Source organism: Oncorhynchus clarkii, chromosome 28 (genome assembly GCF_045791955.1).
Source record: "Oncorhynchus clarkii lewisi isolate Uvic-CL-2024 chromosome 28, UVic_Ocla_1.0, whole genome shotgun sequence".
Classification (NCBI taxonomy): Eukaryota; Metazoa; Chordata; class Actinopteri; order Salmoniformes; family Salmonidae; genus Oncorhynchus; species Oncorhynchus clarkii.
In genome coordinates, this window is record NC_092174.1 from 35,135,416 (window position 1) to 35,160,639 (window position 25,224).

The 25,224-nt window shown below is 42.8% G+C and overlaps 2 protein-coding genes and 1 long non-coding RNA gene across 3 annotated transcripts; all 3 read right to left on the reverse strand.

Moving 5' to 3' along the window:
• Window positions 1-599: 599 nt before the first annotated feature.
• On the reverse strand, window positions 600-1,957 carry LOC139387314 (uncharacterized). The gene has a single exon (XM_071133437.1). It carries the CDS (start codon window positions 1,900-1,902, stop codon window positions 787-789), a length of 1,116 nt encoding a protein of 371 aa, XP_070989538.1. The 5' UTR covers window positions 1,903-1,957; the 3' UTR covers window positions 600-786.
• A 1,613-nt stretch (window positions 1,958-3,570) lies between these two features.
• LOC139387316 (uncharacterized) lies at window positions 3,571-5,828 on the reverse strand. Its single transcript, XR_011629152.1, has 3 exons — window positions 5,595-5,828; window positions 4,772-4,843; window positions 3,571-4,553 (listed from the first exon to the last, which is right to left on the reverse strand). It is a non-coding gene; the product is annotated as an uncharacterized lncRNA (long non-coding RNA).
• Window positions 5,829-18,958: 13,130 nt separating this feature from the next.
• LOC139387315 (uncharacterized) lies at window positions 18,959-19,696 on the reverse strand. Its single transcript, XM_071133438.1, has one exon. The coding sequence runs from the start codon at window positions 19,674-19,676 to the stop codon at window positions 18,972-18,974; it is 705 nt and encodes a 234-aa protein (XP_070989539.1). The 5' UTR covers window positions 19,677-19,696; the 3' UTR covers window positions 18,959-18,971.
• Window positions 19,697-25,224: the final 5,528 nt, after the last annotated feature.

Genomic DNA, 25,224 nt, shown 5'->3' on the forward strand with positions numbered 1-25,224 from the left:
TTTGTCATGAGGACAGGTCAAGTCATCCACCCACACCAACAGCATGTTTGTCATGAGGACAGGTCAAGCCCTCCACCCACACCAACAGCATGTTTGTCATGAGGACAGGTAAGGCCATCCACCCACACCAACAGCATGTTTGTCATGGGGACAGGTCGAGCCATCCACCCACACCAACAGCATGTTTGTCATGAGGACAGGTCAAGCCATCCACCCACACCAACAGCATGTTTGTCATGAGGATAGGTCAAGCCCTCCACCCACACCAACAGCATGTTTGTCATGAGGACAGGTCAAGCCATCCACCCACACCAACAGCATGTTTGTCATGAGGACAGGTCAAGCCATCCACCCACACCAACAGCATGTTTGTCATGAGGACAGGTCAAGCCATCCACCCACACCAACAGCATGTTTGTCATGAGGACAGGTCAAGCCATCCACCCACACCAACAGCATGTTTGTCATGAGGACAGGTCAAGCCATCCACCCACACCAACAGCATGTTTGTCATGAGGACAGGTCAAGCCATCCACCCACACCAACAGCATGTTTGTCATGAGGACAGGTCAAGCCATCCACCCACACCAAACCATCCCCTCAAAATAGCAAAGAAAGATGAACAGAAGGGATTTTTGGGAACAGATTCTCTTTTACATTTGACACAGATGAGCAATTAAACCAAATTAAAAGCAGGGTACATACATGTTAAACATTAAAAAAAGCAGTTACACAAGCAGTTAAAAATGAGAATATCAACGTCATATATCATGTTATCAGGTGAGCTCACCACTGGACAAGTCTCTCCCAGGGTGGAGTGCGTGCCTTTTCACCCCCAGATTTCTCCATCATGAATCTGACCTGGACCCCAGGAGACATGGTCATACTAGACTCATACACATAGACATCATACCCAGGTATATCTGCCCAATCAGAGTGGCTTTCCTCAGAGAACTTTACAGCCCATTGCCAGGTGTTATAATCCAGGGTGCCTTCAGAAGAGTAGAACCCAACCCAGGAGTTATTAAAAGTTTTCTTCCAGGCAGTGAAGGATTTCTTTACATACAGACGAGCGCAGGCCTTTCCATCCTTTACAAATAGCTGCAGACTGGCGTCATGTCCGTTAATATCAACAGGAATCTCTCTGTTGGCATCGTGAAACTCAGAACCTCTCCAGATCTCCTCTCCGATAGTGGACCCAAACCCCAAGTAATTCCACCATGATTTTACCTCCTTATGGAGCCGGACCTGGAGACCAGGGTTAAGGGGTACTGAGGTGTTATAGCTCCCAGAGGCTTTGCCCCCGACTGACGATCTGTCCAGCTCGCTCTTACTGTCACTGTTATTGCTCTTATAAAGCATCACCATTACACCCTGGTTTAATAGCCTCTTGGGGATCCCACTCCAGATGATCCTGGCTTTTCCTCTATCTGTGGTTTTCACCTCAAGCTTAATCAATGCATTATGTTCATGCTTCAAGGTACTTTGTGATGTTACACGACATGATTGCGCCCTAAATGTAAAGGACAATACAATAGCCAGAAGAAGTGCCATACCAGGTGTGTGTCCCCAGATGTTTTCCAGTTCTTGCAAACTGTTGTGGTTGATCTCTACATTATATATACGTGGAATGTCATTTTGGTCAATGGTTGGTAGACTTTGGATTTGTCTAAGGAGGCTGACATTGACACGGTATGTATTGTCTGGATCATAGGCACTTCCTCTGTTTTCATTTGGTGGATAGTGCTGTGTGACATAGACCTCGTCTGCAATGAACTGATTGGACCCATCCTCCCTAACTCTGAGTATGACCCTGTCCCTGTTGTTCTCAGGTTCCCTTAAGTTGTAGAAACTGTGCGTGACATAATCAGGAAGTGCCGTCATTGAGCCAATAGAGTTCATATTCCCTAGTGAGTAGTAGATTCCGCTTTCAGGAAGCAGAAAAGGTAATGAAGTTGGTCTGTTTCCATAGAAATGAAAGCCATAGTCTCTCCTGGTTGGGTTGAAATTGAGTCTCATGTTGCCGTTGTTGTCAATGCGAATGTTGTTGGCTAGCCAGTGGAGCAGCATGAGGCCGTGTCGAGGAGAGGTGCGACCAAACTCTATTCCCTTGAGGTCCTTTATTGAACTAAGGGTTCCTCTGACAGCGCATACTGAGGTCAGAGACAGACACAAGATGAAACAACCCAGGATGCCCCTTCCAACCATGGTCGACCTAAGACAAAACAAATAGTGTCAACATTTGTACATTTTTTCAATAAATTAATAAACAAATAAATACATCTGTAACTTATTTCTAGTGCTCGGGAATACATTAAAGGTTTTAGGAGCTTCCCCCAAAACATCAGAAAATATCTGACAAACTTTCATTTTGAAGTTAACTGTCACTATATCGGACCTTTGTCCCAATAATGTAATATGAGTTAATAAGTCCTCACATTACACTGTATGTATAGTTTGTATCAGTAGCTTATTTCTTCTGGTTGGCAATAGGTTTAACGTTTTAAGACTTCCAAAAAAGTATTGGTCTGAAAATGTTAGCTCTAAAAATGTCAGAAGATATCAGACAAACTTTTATTTTGGAGTGAACTGTAACTATATCAGAGCAATTTGTCCCAATATGTACGATGAGGTTTTCCAAAATAACATTTGGAACTCGTAAACACGATCAATACTGTAATATGATGTAATAAGTCCTCACATCAAAATAAAACGAGTTCCAATAAAACATCTCACTCACCTTCTTGTGCAGCCTACCACCAGAATCTAGTCTTGACTGTGTTTGTTTCTTTTCTGTCAACAGATCCCAGGATTGAAACTGACTAATAGGTGCTTCTTGTAGCCTACATACACATAACCAGTACACAGGGCAGATACAAAACAAGGGTTAGAAAAACTGAGTTTTACAAAGGCTGATCTGTGACGTCACTGGGCCACTCATGTTTCATCAGAAATGAAACTTATCCTTAGAGTGAGTACCTTTCACTTTCAGAACGCAGAAAATATAATGGGCGGGATCTGAGAGTTTCTATAGAAATGAAAGCCATGCTTCTTGTAGTGCGCTTGGGCATTCTGAATCTTTTCGGTGAGCCAGATAATTTGGCTACGTTCAGCTAAAAGATACTTTTATTTGGCTTCAAAATGTCTCCTCGTTCAGTAGTGCTTAAACATGTACTTAAAACTATGAAACAATTGCAAATCTCTCATGTAAAGCCTAAAAAGTTGCCTGCCATTATATCAGATCCTGACATGTGGGTTCACATACATTTTAACTGTCCAAATTATTAGATGGCACTGCAAAAATGTGTGCACCAGAATGAGGCTCTCTGCTCACTATCCAATGTTCCTGAGGTGAAGAATTCAGATAATGTTTTGGAGCTCAAAAAGTACTAGTAACAGTATCAAAAATCAGCAAGCCAAATGAATGGCTCTTTCACCAGTGATTTGCATCATGGAAATTCTCTAAAACAGGTTCATCTCACCATCCAATTTCCCTCACCTGCACTTATCTGAGGACACAGGATAGGTGTAGTATTTCATCAAATGAGAGACTTCATTTCAACCAGTAGAGAATGTGAAAAGCTTTATTGAAAGTTAATTATCCAAGTGTTATAAATACATAGTATTTGCATTATAAAAATTACAATTGTAATATAAAACAAGTTCAACCTGTACCTCAATGCACATCTGGTGTCCATTATAAAAACAGAGAGGAAGAAAGAGGAGGTGGGGGGAGAGGTGTGAGAGGGGGTCAAAGACAGAAAGGGAAAGAGATGAGAACAGAGGTGCAGGGAAGAAAGAGGAGGTGGGGGGAGAGGTGTGAGAGGGGGTCAAAGACAGAAAGGGAAAGAGATGAGAACAGAGGAGCAGGGAAGAAAGAGGAGGTGGGGGGAGAGGTGTGAGAGGGGGTCAAAGACAGAAAGGGAAAGAGATGAGAACAGAGGAGCAGGGAAGAAAGAGGAGGTGGGGGGAGAGGTGTGAGAGGGGGTCAAAGACAGAGAGGGAAAGAGATGAGAACAGAGCAGAACAGAGGAGCAGGGAAGAAAGAGGAGGTGGGGGGAGAGGTGTGAGAGGGGGTCAAAGACAGAAAGGGAAAGAGATGAGAACAGAGCAGAACAGGGAAGAAAGAGGAGGTGGGGGGAGAGGTGTGAGAGGGGGTCAAAGACAGAAAGGGAAAGAGATGAGAACAGAGGAGCAGGGAAGAAAGAGGAGGTGGGGGGAGAGGTGTGAAAGGGGGTCAAAGACAGAAAGGGAAAGAGATGAGAACAGAGGAGCAGGGAAGAAAGAGGAGGTGGGGGGAGAGGTGTGAGAGGGGGTCAAAGACAGAAAGGAAAAGAGCAGAACAGAGCAGAACAGAGGAGCAGGGAAGAAAGCTTATGATTCATGAATCACAGTGCAACTAAACTACGTATTCTCTCAGGTCATCACAGTTACATAATAGTATCTCTACCGGTGTCTCCTAACCAGCCTTGGGCCCCCAGTTGGGTTGTCTTTGAGCGGATGAGGTGACGATGACGGGACTAGGGATTGGCATCCTCTCTCACAGACAATACCTGCAGATAAGAGCGATGGAGAGAGTGAGAGATGGCATGAATGAGCCTTGTGTGGTTTTATTTCTAACACTATTGTCAGTCATCACATTCGTCAGGTGGTGAAATACAAAACTGACCTTAGATCATTAACTCTGGGACTACTACATCTCTGTCTGTATTTCAATGTTAACCATCTCTTTAATAATACTTCCAGTTGACCCAAACAAGTGACCTCTCACCTCTGATCAAGATGTGCATCTGTTTCAGGCAGTTCAGAAGTGGGAGGGGTTCACTGACACAGCTGATATAACCTAGAGGATTTAGGGAGAAGGGGGTGTGGGATGACGTGAAGAACAGAGACACTTATTGAGAAAATACGGTAGAGACAGTGTTCAACAGGAATCTTTCTCTCTCTCTCTCTGTGTGTGTGTGTGTGTGTCTGTGTGTGTGTGTGTGTGTGGCCTCACCTAGTGTCCACACTGAGTGTTTGCAGAGTAATTTATACTGAAAAATATGCACTAACTCAGGAAGACAAACAATATAGCATAGTTACATAAATATAAATAATGGTGTCTTATTATTCCCCATTGGTGGTCCTCTTGCCTATTCTTTGAAGGTGGAAGGATCTACAGCCCACACACCTGAACGTCTTAAAATAGCCTATTTTTGTTTTGTGCAGACCTGAACAGCACCCTCACCTGAGAATTATAAATCAAATGGAGATATGGTAGGAATAGAATAACTACAGATGACATTAAATGAAAAAATATATTTTACTGCAATGTGGGTGGCTCTTAAAAGAGCCTTTGGTTGTACATAGTACATGGCACAAGATGTTGCCAGGGAACAGCACCCTCCTCAAAGAAGGAGAAAGTGAAGATCTCCAGCACACGGACAAGTGCTGCGTTGTTGGCCCCCATCCTGGCAACATCCTGCAGAGCAGTATCCTGCAGAGCTGCAGCTCCCCTTATGGTTCTTGTGTCCATGCTCATGAAGTTATACAGGACACAGGTAGCCTTCACACACACCTCTGCGTTAGCAGGGTGGACCCTGGCAACTCACCGGAACATCTGCCAGTGGGACGCAAGAATGCCGAAGGTGCACACCATAGTCAGCCTGGTTCGGGCGAGGCGGTAGTTGAAGACCGTGTTTCTCCTGGGGATGATTGCTCCAGGGAAGGGCCACATGAGGTTTCTCCGGAGAGGAAAGGCCTCATCTCCCACAAACACTTTGGGCCGGGGTCCCCGGGAAGTGATGCGCGGGTTGACCTATAACCCACAGTCCCTGCGGTTATATCTGCGGGGCGGACGGGTTTAGGTTAATTAAATATTGTGTGGCTGAAGGGCAGGTGGGTGGCAGGTGGGTTGAATAAAGAGAAGCAATACCTTAAAAAATCCATTCATTATTATGCAATTTATATAGGCTACATTGAGGGTTTTCTTTAATTGTTTTACACTATCTCATATAACTGCATAAGCTTCAACTTTAGTGCTTAAGTGTATGCATGCCAACTAACCATCACAGTCTATCGCCAAATAAGCCTTTTGGGAACAGGCAGAAAAAGTCAATCCACTGAGGGGAAAGGACATTGTCGAAGTATAATTCAATAAGCCAAAAGCTGCAAAAGGAGAGTTGAAAATAAAGAGAAGTCAGGGCCAGAAAAGTAATGTTTGGGAAAGATTTGGTGAAGTGGTAATAGATGATATTAGTGCCGGCTATGTTATGTGTGATGATAGTGAGGCGCTATCTAAATTCAACAATCACAAAATGGGACTTCAAATAGGCTATGGCTGTCACGTTCTGACCTTAGTTCTTTTGTTATGTCTTTGTTTTAGTATGGTCAGGGCGTGAGTTGGGTGGGTTGTCTATGTTCTTTTGTTATGTCTTTGTTTTAGTATGGTCAGGGCGTGAGTTGGGTGGGTTGTCTATGTTCCTTGTTCTATGTGGTGTTTTTGTGGTTGGCCTGGTATGGTTCTCAATCAGAGGCAGGTGTCGTTAGTTGTCTCTGATTGAGAATCATACTTAGGTAGCCTTTTCCCACCTGTGTGGGTGATTGTTTTCTGTTGAGTGTTTGTATCTGCACCAGACAGAACTGTTTAGTTTAGTTCGTTCTCCTTATTTTGTTTTTGTGTTCATGATAATGATAATAATAATAAAATGATAATAAATTATCAATATGGACATTTACCACGCTGCACATTGGTCCTCCTCTTCTTCCACCACAAACAACCGTTACAATGGCATGTCAAGGGAACTGTAGCCTGCTGTTCAGATGGGTTAAATGGAAACTGAAATCTGGACATTGACCAACCAGAATAACTTACTGTTTTTTTGCAAACTCCAAAGTCCTCTGATAATATTAGTACCATGTGAATCGACATGAGAGAAATGTTTGAGTTTGTCAGGTGTTGCTTGCGGTTTGACCAAGAAAACAACTGATTCAATAAATTGCCCAAAGTGCTGCGCATAGCCTATATATGAAGGGCCTACGTGTATTAACTTTCACAGTGAATGCTTCTATTTATGTTTTGTGCGAATGAATTGAACATCGCCAAATGCATCATAAATAATGTTGTGCCTATTTAATGCAACCCCTGCTGTTAATAGATCACAAAGCAGCATACAACTGAGCTAAACGTTTGGAACAAGTTTACCTTCTAATCCATTTCCTAAAAACGCACATCAAGTCCACGTTAGATGTTTAGCTCACATCTGAAGGCTGGGGAGCATTTAGGACGTCTTCTACTGCCGATTGCTAAACTATCCTAATGATTATGATCTGTCATGGAAATTAATGTATACTGAGAGAGACTTTGTCATTTCGTCAAACGATCTTTATTTAATAAGGATAAATTATTGCAATAATGAAGATGGTCGACCACACACTCCGAAGTGTGTGTTGCCGAGAGCTTAACCTTTAATCAAAAACAGAGATCTTCTATAGGAGATCCAAATATGCCTAGTCATGGCTGGTTCCACCCCCCATGCAGATTGGGGGGCACCACAATTCATCCTGGGTTCATCCTGTGTTCATCTGCAGCCAGGGACATTTCCCAGATGCAAGAATGATTAGACACAATAAGGGATTGTTCCACTCCTCCAGACTCTCTCTATCTCGGATCACACACACCACATCTTATCTATGGAATACCAGCTGTAGGTTTTTATCACCAAGTTATTAATCAATTGTCAGCTCAAGCTATCTATAGTAAAACCATATGCCCAGATTAGCTGCAGGGAGATAGAGTGGAGACCAGAAAAACACAGCATTAGTATAACAGAAATGTCTTACTATTTCTTAAGTATTAATTGTTAACTATTAATATCAAACAAATCAGGTAATTTTTCTTTCACAGATCACACTTCCTCAGTTCAAATATTGTGGCAACACTATACCAAAGACAGTTTGGTATGGTTTACAAACTTGGGAACCAGGCTCGAGTTTTATCAGTGTAGCCTGGACTTGTTGAAATATCTTCATGCCTAGAAAAAAACCTCCAGGCTTCAGTCATAACTGTCAATTAATAGAAAAATAGAAAGTATTAGAGAGCAGAGAGCAGTTTGGAGAAAACTAGTCCCGTCTGAATCATCCATTGAAATAATGGACATTCTGGGGTAATAAATACATAACCAACGTTCTCTAATAATACTAGTCCCGTGTGAATAGGGCTATAGCCTTAATAATAATTCCTGCAGAATTAAGCATTTCTTGCAGTAAAATTATACACCAAATGTAGGCTAAATTTGGACTTGGTAACAGGAGTGGAGAAATATGTTTTTTTTTCAATGCTGTTAGATGCCATCTGTAGAGGTTCTGTCTTCAGACTTACAGAAAGCGCTTGACCTCTGTCATTGCCAACAAAGGTTATATAACAAAGTATTGAGATAAACTTTAGTTATTGACCAAATACTTATTTTCCACCATAATTTGCAAATAAATTCATTAAAAATCCTACAATGTGATTTTCTGGATTTTTTCCCTAATTTTGTCTGTCATAGTTGAAGTGTACCTATGATGAAAATTACAGGCCTCTCTCATCTTTTTAAGTGGGAGAACTTGCACAATTGGTGGCTGACTAAATACTTTTTTGCCCTACTGTATGGGGCTTTGCTGACAAAACGGATGGCACTGTGATAGACTACATCCAGTTTGCTGAGTAGAGTGTTGGAGGCTATTTTGTAGATGACATCGCCAAAGTCAAGGATCGGTAGGATGTTCAGTTTTACGAGGGTATGTTTGGCAGCATGAGTGAAGGAAGCTTTGTTGCGAAATAGGAAGCCGATTCTAGATGTAATTTTTGATTGGAGATGCTTAATGTGAGTCTGGAAGGAGAGTTCACAGTCTAGCCAGACACCTAGGTATTTGTAGTTATCCACGTATTCTAAGTCAGAGCCGTCCAGAGTAGTGATGCTGGATGGGCGGGCAGGTGCGGGCAATGATCGGTTGAATAGCATGCATTTAGTTTTATTTGCGTTTAAGAGCAGTTGGAGGCCACGGAAGGAGAGTTGTATGGTATTGAAGCTCGTCTGGAGGTTAGTTAACACAGTGTCCAAAGAAGGGCCAGAAGTATACAGAATGGTGTCGTCTGCGTAGAGGTGGATTAGAGAATCACCAGCAGCAAGAGCAACATCATTGATGTATACAGAGAAGAGAGTCGGCCCGAGAATTGAACCCTGTGGCACCCCCATAGAGACTGCCAGAGGTCCGGACAACAGGCCCTCCGATTTGACACACTGAGCTCTATCAGAGAAGTAGTTGGTGAACCAGGCGAGGCAATCATTTGAGAAACCAAGGCTGTTGAGTCTGCCAATAAGAATGTGGTGATTGACAGAGTCGAAAGCCTTGGCCAGGTCGATGAATACAGCTGCACAGTAATGTCTCTTATCGATGGCGGTTATGATATCGTTAAGGACCTTGAGCGTGGCTGAGGTGCACCCATAACCAGCTCGGAAACCAGATTGCATAGCAGAGAAGGTACGATGTGATTCAAAATGGTCAGTAATCTGTTTGTTAACTTGGCTTTCGAAGACCTTAGAGATGCAGGGTAGGATAGATACACAGTGCCTTGCGAAAGTATTCGGCCCCCTTGACCTTTTGCCACATTTCAGGCTTCAAACATAAAGATATAAAACTGTATTTTTTTGTGAAGAATCAACAACAAGTGGGACACAATCATGAAGTGGAACGACATTTATTGGATATTTCAAACTTATTTAACAAATCAAAAACTGAAAAATTGGGCGTGCAAAATTATTCAGCCCCTTTACTTTCAGTGCAGCAAACTCTCTCCAGAAGTTCAGTGAGGATCTCTGAATGATCCAATGTTGACCTAAATGACTAATGATGATAAATACAATCCACCTGTGTGTAATCAAGTCTCCGTATAAATGCACCTGCACTGTGATAGTCTCAGAGGTCCGTTAAAAGCGCAGAGAGCATCATGAAGAACAAGGAACACACCAGGCAGGTCCGAGATACTGCTGTGAAGAAGTTTAAAGCCGGATTTGGATACAAAAAGATTTCCCAAGCTTTAAACATCCCAAGGAGCACTGTGCAAGCGATAATATTGAAATGGAAGGAGTATCAGACCACTGCAAATCTACCAAGACCTGGCCGTCCCTCTAAACTTTCAGCTCATACAAGGAGAAGACTGATCAGAGATGCAGCCAAGAGGCCCATGATCACTCTGGATGAACTGCAGAGATCTACAGCTGAGGTGGGAGACTCTGTCCATAGGACAACAATCAGTCAGTCGTATATTGCACAAATCTGGCCTTTATGGAAGAGTGGCAAGAAGAAAGCCATTTCTTAAAAATATCCATAAAAAGTGTCGGTTAAAGTTTGCCACAAGCCACCTGGGAGACACACCAAACATGTGGAAGAAGGTGCTCTGGTCAGATGAAACCAAAATTGAACTTTTTGGCAACAATGCAAAACGTTATGTTTGGCGTAAAAGCAACACACCATCCCCACTGTCAAACATGGTGGTGGCAGCATCATGGTTTGGGCTTGCTTTTCTTAAGCAGGGACAGGGAAGATGGTTAAAATTGATGGGAAGATGGATGGAGCCAAATACAGGACCATTCTGGAAGAAAACCTGATGGAGTCTGCAAAAGACCTGAGACTGGGACGGAGATTTGTCTTCCAACAAGACAATGATCCAAAACATAAAGCAAAGTCTACAATGGAATGGTTCAAAAATAAACATATCCAGGTGTTAGAATGGCCAAGTCAAAGTCCAGACCTGAATCCAATCGAGAATCTGTGGAAAGAACTGAAAACTGCTGTTCACAAATGCTCTCCATCCAACCTCACTGAGCTCGAGCTGTTTTGCAAGGAGGAATGGGAAAAAATTTCAGTCTCCCGATGTGCAAAACTGATAGAGACATACCCCAAGCGACTTACAGCTGTAATCGCAGCAAAAGGTGGCGCTACAAAGTATTAACTTAAGGGGGCTGAATAATTTTGCACGCCCAATTTTTCAGTTTTTGATTTGTTAAATAAGTTTGAAATATCCAATAAATGTCGTTCCACTTCATGATTGTGTCCCACTTGTTGTTGATTCTTCACAAAAAAATACAGTTTTATATCTTTATGTTTGAAGCCTGAAATGTGGCAAAAGGTCGCAAAGTTCAAGGGGGCCGAATACTTTCGCAAGGCACTGTAGGTCTGTAGCAGTTTGGGTCTAGAGTGTCTCCCCCTTGGAAGAGGGGGATGACCGCGGCAGCTTTCCAATCTATGGGAATCTCAGACGATACAAAAGAGAGGTTGATCAGGCTAGTAATAGGGGTTCCAACAATTTCGGCAGATAATTGAAGAAAGAGAGGGTCCAGATTGTCTAGCCCAGCTGATTTGTAGGGGTCCAGATTTCGCAGCACTTTCAGAACATCAGCTATCTGGATATGGGTGAAGGAGAAATGGTGGGGGCTTGGGCGGGTTGCTGTGGAGGGTGCCGGGCAGTTGACCGGGGTAGGGGTAGCCAGGTGGAAAGCATGGCCAGCCGTAGAGAATTGCTTGTTGAAAATCTCAATTATAGTGGATTTGTTGGAACAGTGTTTCCTAGCCTCAGAGCAGTGGGTAGCTGGGATGAGGTGCTTTTATTCTCCATGGACTTTACAGTGTCCCAGAATTTTTTTGAGTTTGTACTGCAGGATGCAAATTTCTGTTTAAAAAAGCTCGCCTTAGCTTTCCTAACTGCCTGTGTATAGTGGTTCCTAACTTCCCTGAAAAGTTGCATATCATTGGGGCTATTCGATGCTAATGCAGAACGCCACAGTATGTTTTTGTGCTGGTCAAGGGCAGACAGGTCTGGAGTGAACCAAGGGCTATATCTATTCCTGGTTCTACATTTTTTGAATGGGCCATGCCTATTTAAGATGGTGAGGAAGGCACTTTTAAAGAATAACCAGGCATCCTCTACTGTCGAGGTCGATTAGAAAAGCCTGCCCGCAGAAGTGTTTTAGGGAGCGTTTGACAGTGATGAGGGGTGGTCGTTTGCTCGCAGACCCATTACGGATGCAGGCAATGAGATGTATTTGGAGGGTGAGTTAGTTAGGATGATATCTATGAGGGTGCCCGTGTTTACGGATTTGGGGATATATCTGGTAGGTTCATTGATAAATTGTGTGAGATTGAGGGCATCAAGCTTAGATTGTAGGATGGCCGGGGTGTTAAGCATGTCCCAGTTTAGGTCACCTAGCAGCACGAGCTCAGAAGATAGATGGGGGGAAATCAAATCACATATGGTGTCGAGGGCACAGCTGGGGGCAGAGGGTGGCTATAGCAAGCGGCAACGGTGAGAGACTTGTTTCTGGAAAGGTACATTTTTAGAAGTAGAAGCTCAAATTGTTTGGGTACAGATCTGGATAGTAAGACAGAACTCCACAGATTATCTTTGTAGTAAATTGCAACACCGCCCCCTTTGGCAGTTCTATCTTGTTGGAAAATGTTATAGTTAGGAATGGAAATGTCAAGTTTTTTTGTGGTCTTCCTAAGCCAGGATTCAGACACGGCTAGGACATCCAGATTGGTGGAGTGTGCTAGGGCAGTGAATAAAACAAACTTAGGGAGGAGGCTTCTAATGTTAACATGCATGAAACCAAGGCGTTTAGGGTTGCAGAAGTCAACAAATGAGAGAGCCTGGGGGATGGGAGTGGAGGTAGACACTGCAGGACCTGGATTACCCTCTACATCACCGGAGGAACAGAGGAGTAAGATAAGGGTTCGGCTAAAGGCTAACAGAACTGGACGCCTAGTACGTTCAGAACAGAGAGTAAAAGGAGCAGATTTCTGGGCACGGTAGAATATATTCAAGGCATAATGTACAGACAAATGTATAGTAGGATGTGAATACAGTGGGGGTAAACCTGTGCATACAGTGATAATGAAAGATATTGTCTCTAGGTTACTTCCGGCGCCGACAGAGATGGCCGCCTCGCTTCGCGTTCCTAGGAAACTATGCAGTTTTTTGTTTTTTTACGTGTTATTTCTTACATTGGTACCCCAGGTCATCTTAGGTTTCATTACATACAGTCGAGAAGAACTACTGAACATAAGAGCAGCGTCAACTCACCATCCGTACGACCAAGAATATGACTTTAGCGAAGCGGATCCTGTGTTCTGCCTTTCACCCAGGACAACGGAATGGATCCCAGTCGGCGACCCAAAAAAACGACTTCGTAAAAGGGGGAAACGGAGCGGTCTTCTGGTTAGACTCCAGAGACGGGCACATCGTGCACCACTCCCTAGCATTCTTCTCGCCAATGTCCAGTCTCTTGACAACAAGGTTGATGAAATCCGAGCAAGGGTAGCATTCCAGAGGGACATCAGACACTGTAACGTTCTTTGCTTCACGGAAACATGGATCACTGGAGAGACGCTATCGGAGTCGGTGCAGCCAACTGGTTTCTCCACGCATCGCGCAGACAGAAACAAACATCTTTCTGGTAAGAAGAGGGGCGGGGGCGTATGCTTCATGGTTAACGTGACGTGATCATAACAACATACAGGTACGCAAGTCCTTCTGTTCACCTGATTTAGAATTCCTCACAATCAAATGTTGACCGCATTATCTACCAAGGGAATTCTCTTCGATTATAATCACAGCCGTATATATTCCCCCCCAAGCAGACACATCGATGGCTCTGAACAAACTTTATTTGACTCTTTGCAAACTGGAATCCATTTATCCGGAGGCTGCATTCATTGTAGCTGGAGATTTTAACAAAGCTAATCTGAAAACAAGACTCCCTAAATTTTATCAGCATATCGATTGCGCAACCAGGGCTGGAAAAACCTTGGATCACTGCTATTCTAACTTCCGCAACGCATATAAGGCCCCGCCCCGCCCTCCTTTCGGAAAAGCTGACCACGACTCCATTTTGTTGATCCCTGCCTACAGACAGAAACTAAAACAAGAAGCTCCCGCGCTGAGGTCTGTTCAACGCTGGTCCGACCAATCTGATTCCACACTCCAAGACTGCTTCCATCACGTGGACTGGGATATGTTTCGTATTGCGTCAGACAACAACATTGACGAATACGCTGATTCGGTGAGCGAGTTCATTAGAACGTGCGTTGAAGATGTCGTTCCCATAGCAACGATTAAAACATTCCCAAACCAGAAACCGTGGATTGATGGCAGCATTCGCGTGAAACTGAAAGCCCGAACCACTGCTTTTAATCAGGGCAAGGTGACCGGAAACATGACCGAATACAAACAGTGTTACTATTCCCTCCACAAGGCAATCAAACAAGCTAAGAGTCGTAGAATCTCAATTCAACGGCTCAGACACAAGAGGTATGTGGCAGGGTCTACAGTCAATCACGGATTACAAAAAGAAAACCAGCCCCATCACGGACCAGGATGTCTTGCTCCCAGACTAAATAACTTTTTTGCACGCTTTGAGGAAAATACAGTGCCATTGACACGGCCCGCAACTAAAACATGCGGACTCTCCTTCACTGCAGCCGACGTGAGGAAAACTTTTAAACGTGTCAACCCTTGCAAGGCTGCAGGCCCAGACGGCATCCCCAGCCGCGCCCTCAGAGCATGCGCAGACCAGCTGGTTGGTGTGTTTACGGACATATTCAATCAATCCCTATCCCAGTCTGTTGTTCCCACATGCTTCAAGAGGGCCACCATTGTTCCTGTTCCCAAGAAAGCTAAGGTAACTGAGCTAAACGTCTACCGCCCCGTAGCACTCACTTTCGTCATCATGAAGTGCTTTAAGAGACTAGTCAAGGACCATATCACCTCCACCCTACCTGACACCCTAGACCCACTCCAATTTGCTTACCGCTCAAATAGGTCCACAGAAGATGCAATCTCAACCACACTGCACACTGCCCTAACCCATCTGGACAAGAGGAATACCTATGTGAGAATGCTGTTCATCGACTACAGCTCGGCATTTAACACCATAGTGCCCTCCAAGCTCGAGACCCTGGGTCTCGACCCCGCCCTGTGCAACTGGGTACTGGACTTACTGACGGGCCGCCCCCAGGTGGTGAGGGTAGGCAACAACATTTCCAACCCGCTGATCCTCAACACTGGGGCCCACAAGGGTGCGTTCTGAGCCCTCTCCTGTACTCCCTGTTCACCCACGACTGCGTGGCCACGCACGCCTCCAACACAATCATCAAGTTTGCGGACGACACAACAGTGGTAGGCTTGATTACCAACAACGACGAGACGGCCTACAGGGAGGAGGTGAGGGCCCTCGGAGTGTGGTGTCAGGAAAATAACCTCACACTCAACGTCAACAAAACTAAGGAGATGATTGTGGACTTCAGGAAACAGCAGAGGGAACACCCCCCTATCCACATTGATGGAACAGTAGTGGAGAGGGTAGTAAGTTTTAAATTCCTCGGCGTACACATCACAGACAAACTGAATTGGTCCACCCACACAGACAGCATCGTGAAGAAGGCGCAGCAGCGCCTCTTCAACCTCAGGAGGCTGAAGAAATTCGGCTTGTCACCAAAAGCACTCACAAACTTCTACAGATGCACAATCGAGAGCATCCTGTCGGGCTGTATCACCGCCTGGTACGGCAACTCTCCGCCCACAACCGTAAGGCTCTCCAGAGGGTAGTGAGGTCTGCACAACACATCACCGGGGGCAAACTACCTGCCCTCCAGGACACCTACACCACCCGATGTCACAGGAAGGCCATAAAGATCATCAAGGACAACAACCACCCAAGCCACTGCCTGTTCACCCCGCTATCGTCCAGAAGGCGAGGTCAGTACAGGTGCATCAAACCAGACCGAGAGACTGAAAAACAGCTTCTATCTCAAGACCATCAGACTGTTAAACAGCCACCACTAACATTGAGTGGCTGCTGCCAACACACCGACTCAACTCCAGCCACTTTAATAATGGGAATTGATGGGAAATGATGTATCACTAGCCACTTTAAACAATGCTACCTAATATAATGTTTACATACCCTACATTATTCATCTCATATGTATATACTGTACTCTATATCATCTACTGCATCTTTATGTAATACATGTATCACTAGCCACTTTAACTATGCCACTTTGTTTACATACTCATCTCATATGTATATACTGCACTCAATACCATCTACTGTATCTTGCCTATGCCGCTCTGTACCATCACTCATTCATATATCTTTATGTACATATTCTTTATCCCCTTACACTTGTGTCTATAAGGTAGTAGTTTTGGAATTGTTAGCTAGATTACTTGTTGGTTATTACTGCATTGTCGGAACTAGAAGCACAAGCATTTCGCTACACTCACATTAACATCTGCTAACCATGTGTATGTGACAAATACAATTTGATTTGATTTTAGAAATAGCATCTAAACCAGGTGATGTCACTGCGTGTGTGAGGGGTGGAACTAAATTGTTAGCCGAGGCACGTTGAGCAGTGCTAGAGGCTCTACAGTGAAATAAAACAATAGTTACAAACCAGAACAGCAATCGACACAGCATGGTGACTTTAGGGAAAGGCATGCGTAGCCGGGTGATCACACAATATCTCTCATGACACCACAGGATCATGTAGGGGTTAGGGTCCCGAAGACCCTCCCCATTATTGATTAATGGGACCTTAAGATTCATATGTTTTGCTGCAAGCCTTATAATGGATACTGTTGCTATGTGTCTAAAACGCGGCCACTATATGTTGCACAAGCATCTATATTAGTATTTGTGGTTAAGCCCTGGCTGTTGCAAGAGTGTGCTTGCTGGCCAGGTATGAGGTAGACCGAAACTAGATGAAGAGAAGTAACCAGTGTCTAGTTTTTACATTTTGATAATGTGTGACAGTGGACAATGCTAATGAATTCAGAGAAGCTACTGTACTAGGTTACTTTATAAAGTAACCTCAGCTTGTTGCTGTATATGTTACGCCCCTGAAAACAGGGGAGAAATAATCACGAGTGATACGGTGTTGTTTTCTCAATTCAACTTTTAGTGCAATCATTTTACAAAAGTAACACATTACAAAACAGAAAAACCATTATACAAATAACACAGCAAAATATCTTATTAACAACGCACATGTTCATTCACAATCGACATAAAATGGCAGCTACTCTCAGTACGATGCTATTCTTCGCTACAACCGAGCAGGGATCATATTACTCTCTTCAAACTTAACTCTAACTTCCTCAATATGTTACTAAGACACACCTTAAACACTCTTGACATGTTAGCGAGTTATTACATTTAAATTACTATTTTTTATCATCAATAACGTACCTGAAAACAGGGGAAAAATAATCACGAGAGGGATACGGTGTTGTTTTCTCGATTCAAATTTCAGTGCAATGAGAAAAAACCCACGATTTCCCCAGGAATGTGGGTGGAGACCAGAGCAATCGATCTCCGGCTCATAGATTAAGAGCATTTGGTAGATCACAGATGAACACTTTTAGGCACCACAAAATAAAGTAATCAATATAACGTTTACACATTACTCTCACAATTCATACCCTTTGTACGCTTGACGGATTTTAACTTAAAGACAATTACATGAATGTTATCCATCTCTATCAACTAATACTGAATGCATGATCTTTTTAACCTTATATGTTTTAAGATCCTCACATACTATGAACTTACTAATACTTTTTAATGTATAACAGGCTATGAATATTTCCTTTAACCTGTCACATATACAAACATTGACGTTGGTGATCACACCACCAGGGAGTGATCACATGTATAAAATCAGCTGTGCCTTTAGGTGGGTTGCAGAACTTACTCTGAAACATACATGATGTATTTCCATTGTGAACTTCTGTCTGCAATTGCATTACTTAATGTTTGATTGATTTACTTAAAGAAGTTATTGTCTGACTGCTGATTTCAACAATAAGCCAATGATTGACAAGGAACAAGGAACCTACCCCGACAAGCATATGACGGATTGTAAAATAGGGCAGGGTTACACCTGTGTTGTGATAGCTAAGCTAGGTAGCTGGGTTGGATATTGAATCACTACAAGGCTGCCTACTAGACCAGTTTGGATGTCGTCTTTATTGACTTGTCACCTCACCACCACGAACCACACATACATTACACATATTTGGCTAAGGTGTATGTACATTTCCAACTTCAACTGTACCTTGTCAGTTTCAACTTTCTAACACAAATCCAAAGTCTCCCAACCATGAGCAGAAATGACATTCTACGTGTATTTAATGTAGAGATCAACAGTCTGGAGAGTCTGGAAAACAGCTGGGGACACGTACCTGGTCTGGCACTTCTTCTGGCAATTGTTTTGTCCTTTACACATCCCCAGACCTTATTTAAGAAACAACAAACAACAGAAACAACAAACAACAGAAGCAACAAACAGTCAATACAAATGCAGCAGGCAGCCTGGTGGTTAAGAGCATTGGGCCAGCAACCCAGTAAGGTTACTTGTTCGAATCCCCAGGCCGTAAAGGTGGAAAAATATTTTGTTCTGCATATGAGCAAGGCAATTAACCCCCAACAACTGCTCCCTGAGCACCGATGGCGTGGATTCAGAGGGTTTGGATTAAATGTGGAATATACATCAAGTTGAATTCATTCAGTTGTGCAACTGGCTAGGTATCCCCCCTTTCCGTACAAAGATCTCCAGCCCATGATACATCATAAAGAGAAAAATAAAATGTAATGTACTGAATGATTTGTCATGAGGACAGGTCAAGCCATCCACCCACACCAACAACATGTTTGTCATGAGGACAGGTCAAGCCATCCACCCACACCAAGCCATCCCCTCAAAATAGCAAAGAAAGAGGAACAGAAGGGATTTTTGGGAACAGATTCTCATTTACACAGATGAGCAATTAAAATAAACCAAATTAAAAGCAGGGTACATAAATGTTAAACATTAACAAAAGCAGTTACACAAGCAGTTATAAATGAGAATATCAACGTCATATATCATGTTATCAGGTGAGCTCACCACTGGACAAGTCTCTCCCAGGGTGGAGTGCGTACCTTTTCACCCCCAGATTTCTCCATCATGAATCTGACCTGGACCCCAGGAGACATGGTCATACTAGACTTGTACACATAGATGTCATACCCAGGTATATCAGCCTGATGTGAGCCTTTTTCCTCAGAGAAATGTACAGCCCATTGCCATTGGTAGGTATTATACTCCTGGGTGTCTTTGCCGTCTGAAGAGTAGAACCCAACCCATGAGTTATGAAACGTTTTCTTCCAGGCAGTGAAGGATTTCTTTACATACAGACGAGCGCAGGCCTTTCCATCCTTTACGAAGAGCTGCAGACTGGCGTCATGTCCGTTAATATCCACAGGAATCTCCCAGTTGGCATCGTGAAACTCAGAACCTCTCCAGATCTCCTCTCCAGTTGGAGACCCAAACCCCAAGTAATTCCACCATGATTTTACCTCCTTATGGAGCCAGACCTGGAGACCAGGGTTAAGGGGTACTGAGGTGTTATAGCTCCCAGAGGCTTGGCCCCTGACTGACGATCTGTCTAGCTCGCTCTTACTGTCACTGTTATTGTTCGCATGAAGAACCACCATTAAACCCTGGTCTAATAGCCTCTTAGGGATCCCACTCCAGATGATCCTAGCTTTTCCTCTATCTGTGGTTTTCACCTCAAGCTTAATCAATGCATTATCTTTATCCTCCATGTCACTCTGGGGAAGAGATGTTAAACAAAACGCTTGCTCCTTAAATAAGGTTTTGGGACGTGTAAAGTGCAGAAGTCCAGAAGAAGTGCCAGACCAGGTGTGTGTCCCCAAATATTTTCCAGCTGCTCCAGAATGTTGTGGTTGATCTCTACATTATATGTTTGTGGAATAACATTTTGGTCAATGGTTGCGAGACATTGGATTTGTCTAAGGAGGCTGACATTGACACAGTATGTATTGGCTGGATCATAGCCACTTCCTCTGTTTTCATTTGGTGGATAGTGCTGTGTGACATAGACCTCATCTACTATGAACTGATTGGACCCATCCTTCCTAACTCTGAGTATGACCCTGTCGCTGTTGTTCTCAGGTCCCCTTGAGTTGTAGAATCTTTGAGTTACATAATCAGGAAGTGCCAAAGCATTGTTGTTGTTATTGTGAACAAGGTTCCCTAGTGAGTAGTAATTTCCACATTGATGGGGCAGAATAGGTAATGGATCGGGATTATCAGCGTTTCCACAGAAATGAAAGCCATAGTCTCTCCTGGTTGGGTTGAAATTGAGTCACATGTTGTCGTTGTTGTCAATGTGAATGTTGTTGGCTAGCCAGTGGAGCAGCATGAGGCCGTGTCGAGGAAAGGTGTGACCAAACTGTATGCCCTTGAGATCATCTATTGAACTAAGGGTTCCTCTGACAGCGCATACTGAGGTCAGAGACAGACACAAGATGAAACAACCCAGGATGCCCCTTCCAATCATGGCCAGCCTGTGACAAAATAAATACTGTGTCAACATTTACACATTTATTAAATAAATTAATAAACAAATAAATAAATACATCTAACTTATTTCTAGTGCTCAGCAATACATTAAAAGTTTTAGGAGCTCCCCCACCCCCAAAACATCAGAAAATATCTGACAAACTTTCATTTTGAAGTTAACTGTCACTATATCGGACTTTTGTCCCAATAATGTAATATGAGTTAATAAGTCCTCACATTACACTGCATGTATAGTCTGTATCTGTAGCTTATTTCTTGTGGTTGGCAATAGGTTTAACGTTTTAGGACTCCAAAAAAACGCTTGGTCTGAAAATGTTAGCACTAAAAATGTCAAAATTAGGATGTAATAAGTCCTCACATCAAAATAAATCAAATTTGTTCCAATAAAACATCTCACTCACCTTCTTGTGCAGTCTACCACCAGAATCTAGTCTTGACTGTGTTTCTCTCTTTTCTGTCAACAGATCCCAGGATTGAAACTGACTAACAGGTGCTTCTTGTAGCCTACATACACATAACCAGTACACAGGGCAGATACAAAACAAGGGTTAGAAAAACTGAGTTTTATAAAGGCTGATCTATGACGTCATGAAAGCCATGCTTCTCGTAGTAGGGATGTGCAATATGGTGTTGAATGCTGAGCTATAGTCAATGAACAGCATTCTGACATTTATTCCTCTTGTCTAGATGGGATAGGGCAGAGTGCAGTGTGATGGCAATTGCATCGTCTCTGGATCTATTGGGGCGGTAAGCAAATTGAAGTGGGTCAAGAGTGACAGGTAAGTTAGAGGTGATATGATCCTTGACTGGTCTCTGAAAGCACTTCATGCTGACAAAGGTGAGTGCTACGGGGTGATAGTCATTTAGTTCAGTTACCTTTGCTTTCTTGGGTACAGAAACAATGATGGCCATCTTGAAGCATGTGGGTACAGCAGACTGGGATATTGAGAGATTGAATATGTCTGTAAATACACCAAACAGCTGGTCTGCACATGCTCTGAGGACGCGGCTAGGGATGCTGTCTGGGCCGGCAGCCTTCCCAGGGTTAACACGCTTAAATATTTGACTTATATCGGCCACAGAGAGGACTTGAGTTCCTGTATGTTATAACAATTACACCATACATCCCCGCTCTTCTTCTTTCCGGAGAGATATTTGTTCCTGTCAGTGTGATGAACTGAGAATCCAGATGGCTGGACTGACTCCGATAGTATATCCCGAGAGAGCCATGTTTCCGTGAAACAGAGTATATTACAATCCCTGATGTCTCTCTGGAAAGAAACCCTTACCCTGATCTCATCAACTTTGTTATCTAGAGACTGGACATTAGTGAGTAATATACTCGGAAGCGGTGAGTGGTGTGTGCGCCTCCTAAGTCTGACTAGATGACCGCTCCGAATTCCTCTTCTCCGCAGGTGTTGTTTTGGGGTCGGCCTCTGGAATCATTTCAATTGCCGTGGATTGTGCAAACAATGGATCAGCTTTGGGAAGTCGTATTCCAGGTCATAATGCTGGTGAGTTCTTCAAAGGCTGTATGTAATAACACATAACATTTTCTGGGCCAATAATGCAAGAAATAATACATAAAAAAAATGAAATACTGCAAAGTTTTCTAAGAACTAGAAGCGAGGCATCCGTCTCTGTCGGCTCCGTCTTGTCTACATATGGTGAAGACATCAAAACTAGGAAATAACACATGGAATCATGCAATAACCAAAAAAGTGTTAAACAAATCAAAAATATTTATATATTGAGATTCTTCAAACAGCCACCCTTTGTCTTGATGACAGCATTGCACACTCTTGGCATTCTCTCAACCAGCTTTGTCTGGAATGCTTTTCCAACATATGATGTAGTTTCCACATATGCTGAGCACTTGTTGGCTGCTTTTCCTTCACTCTGCGGTCAGACTCATCAAAAACCATCTCAATTGGGTCGAGGATGGGGGATTGTGGAGGCCAGGTCATCTGATGCAGCACTCCATCACTCTCCTTCTTGGTCAAATAGCCCTTACACAGCCTGGAGTTGAGTTGGATCATAGTCCTGCATAGTCCTGCTGAAAAATAAATGATAGTCCCACTAAGCCCATACCAGATGGGTTGGGGTATCGCTGCAGAATGCTGTGGTAGCCATGCTGATTAAGTGTACCTTGAATTCTAAATGAATCACAGACTGTCACCAGCAAAGCACCCTCACACCATAACACCTCCTCCTCCATGCTTTACAGTGGGAAATATACATGTGGAGATCATCCGTGCACACACACCGCGTCTCACAACGACACAGCGGTTGGAACCAAAAATCTCTGATTTGGACTCCAGACAAAATGATCAATTTCCACCGGTCTAATGTCCATTGATCATTTCTCTTGTCCCAAGCAAGTCTCTTCTTATTATTGGTGTCCTTTAGTAGTGGTTTCTTTGCAGCAATTCAACCATGAAGGCCTGATTCACACAGTCTCCTCTGAACAGTTGACATGTGTCTGATACTTGAACTCTGTGAAAAATTTATTTTGGCTGCAATTTCTGAGGCTGGTAACTCTAATGAACTTATCCTCTGCAGCAGAGGTAACTCTGGAACTTCCCTTCCTGTGGCAGTCCTCATGAGAGCCAGTTTCATCATAGCGCTTTATGGTATTTGCGACTGCAATTGAAGAAACTTTTTCCAGTTTGACTAACCTTCATATCTTAAAGTAATGATGGACTGTCATTTCTCTTTGCTTATTTGAGCTGTTCTTGCCATAATATGGACTTGGTCTTTTACCAAATAGGGCTATCTTCTGTATACCCCCATACCTTGTCACAACACAACTGATTGGCTCAAATGAATTAAGAAGGAAAGAAATTCCACAAATTAACTTTTAAGAAGACACACACACACACACACACACACACACACACACACACACACACACACACACACACACACACACACACACACACACACACACACACACACACACACACACACACAGGGAATTTAGGTCACACACTGACATTTCAGCGTCATGGGGTCTGAAACACATAGTATGGTCGGTCATGTTACGTGATTAATTTCAAATCAGTATTCATATTTAACTGAGATGCAGCATGTCATTTACATAACTTAATGAATAATGAGATTATTGTTGTTGTTGACAGAACATCTTCTGTTCTCAGTAGAACAACACATACTCCAGGTGTGAATATATCTCATTCACTTTATCTAATCTAACCAATGCCTTATATCAGGGTCATATTATATTATTGTAACCTAGATTCAATAATAACAGTTATTGAGTAATTTATGTCACTTATCTACAGATGTAGGATCTTAATTTGCGCCAATTTGCGAAAGCAGGAAAATAATCCTGCAACAACAGGAAATGGGATTTATTACGTGAATTATAATTGTTAAAAATGTGGGGTTCAATACATTTTTCGTAAATGAAAACTTCAGAAGCCTTTTTAATCCTCAACTACAATACAAGTTTTAAATGTCTTGCATAGCAGGAAAGTTCTCCTGCAACAGGGTGATCAAATCAAGATTCTATATTTGTAGCAACTGCTACTGATTGCTGGTCATAAGACAGTCTGAACATGGTGAGAAAGACTAAAGTTACATTTGACAGAAATATAATGAGTGACCAAGTAACGGCAAATATGCACCTTTTTATGACTGCATTTGCATTACTTTATCATGTGTGTACAGGAGTGTACGCCGTGTGTGAACATTAACAAAGCACCTTAGAGTCAGCAGGAAGCCTAGTGGTTGGAGCGTTGGGCCAGTAACCGAAAGGTTGCTAGATTGAATCCCTGAGCTGACTAGGTAAAAATCTGTCGTTCTGCCCATGAACAAGGCAGTTAACCCACTGTTCCTAGGCCGTCATTGTAAATAAGAATTTGTTCCTAACTGAGTTGTCTAGTTAAATAAACAGTTTCAATCTAGAGTGCTGTTGATACAGGAGAAAAACTGACAGAAGACTAGAAGACTACATCATAGTGGTACATGCAAAGGTGTGTGATGTTCTGTGTTTGGGATGGTACTCTGAAAATATAGTTTACCAAGCTACCAATCACTTCACACTGAAGCTACCCTTAAGAAAAATATATTTTACTTAACTAAAGTTATTTTGAAAACATAGTTCACTGCATCCAAATCTGAAATGTCATTGAATATAAATTGCAGAAAGAGATTACTCTGGAGTCAGATGTTAACAGAATGTTTCATTTAGCATATTAAACACAAATAGTGAGAATTAGGCACAGAGTATTTAATGTGATGATTAGGTAGATCTGATGCCAAAAAATAAAGTACATTCATGCCTACTTCAGAGATATTTTCTATTATATATTGCAAAAAAAGTAGTGTGTAGTTCCAGTAGATAGCTACACTGCTACATGGAAAAAGAGTTATGAACTACTGAAAACACACCCAAGATTAGAATTCAGTTCAACTACCACAAAGCTACTGCAAAATGTAGTTAAATTACTAGTTGAACTACAGTTCACTACTCCTCAACACCGGGCAGTTTAATTAATAACATTATATTTGAACTACAGTTCACTACTCCCCAACACCAGGCAGTTTAATTAATAACAACTACTTAGACTTATTTTTATTTGGAGACATTATATACAATATTACAGGATTGATAGTTTCCATGTTCATTTGGAAAGTTTGTCAAATATGTTCAGACATTTGCAGACCTCAAAAGTGGTCTAATGGGTTCTCCTTCCATTGTCCTGTCTTTTCCTATCTTTATCAGGTGTTGACAAGTTTTACCAT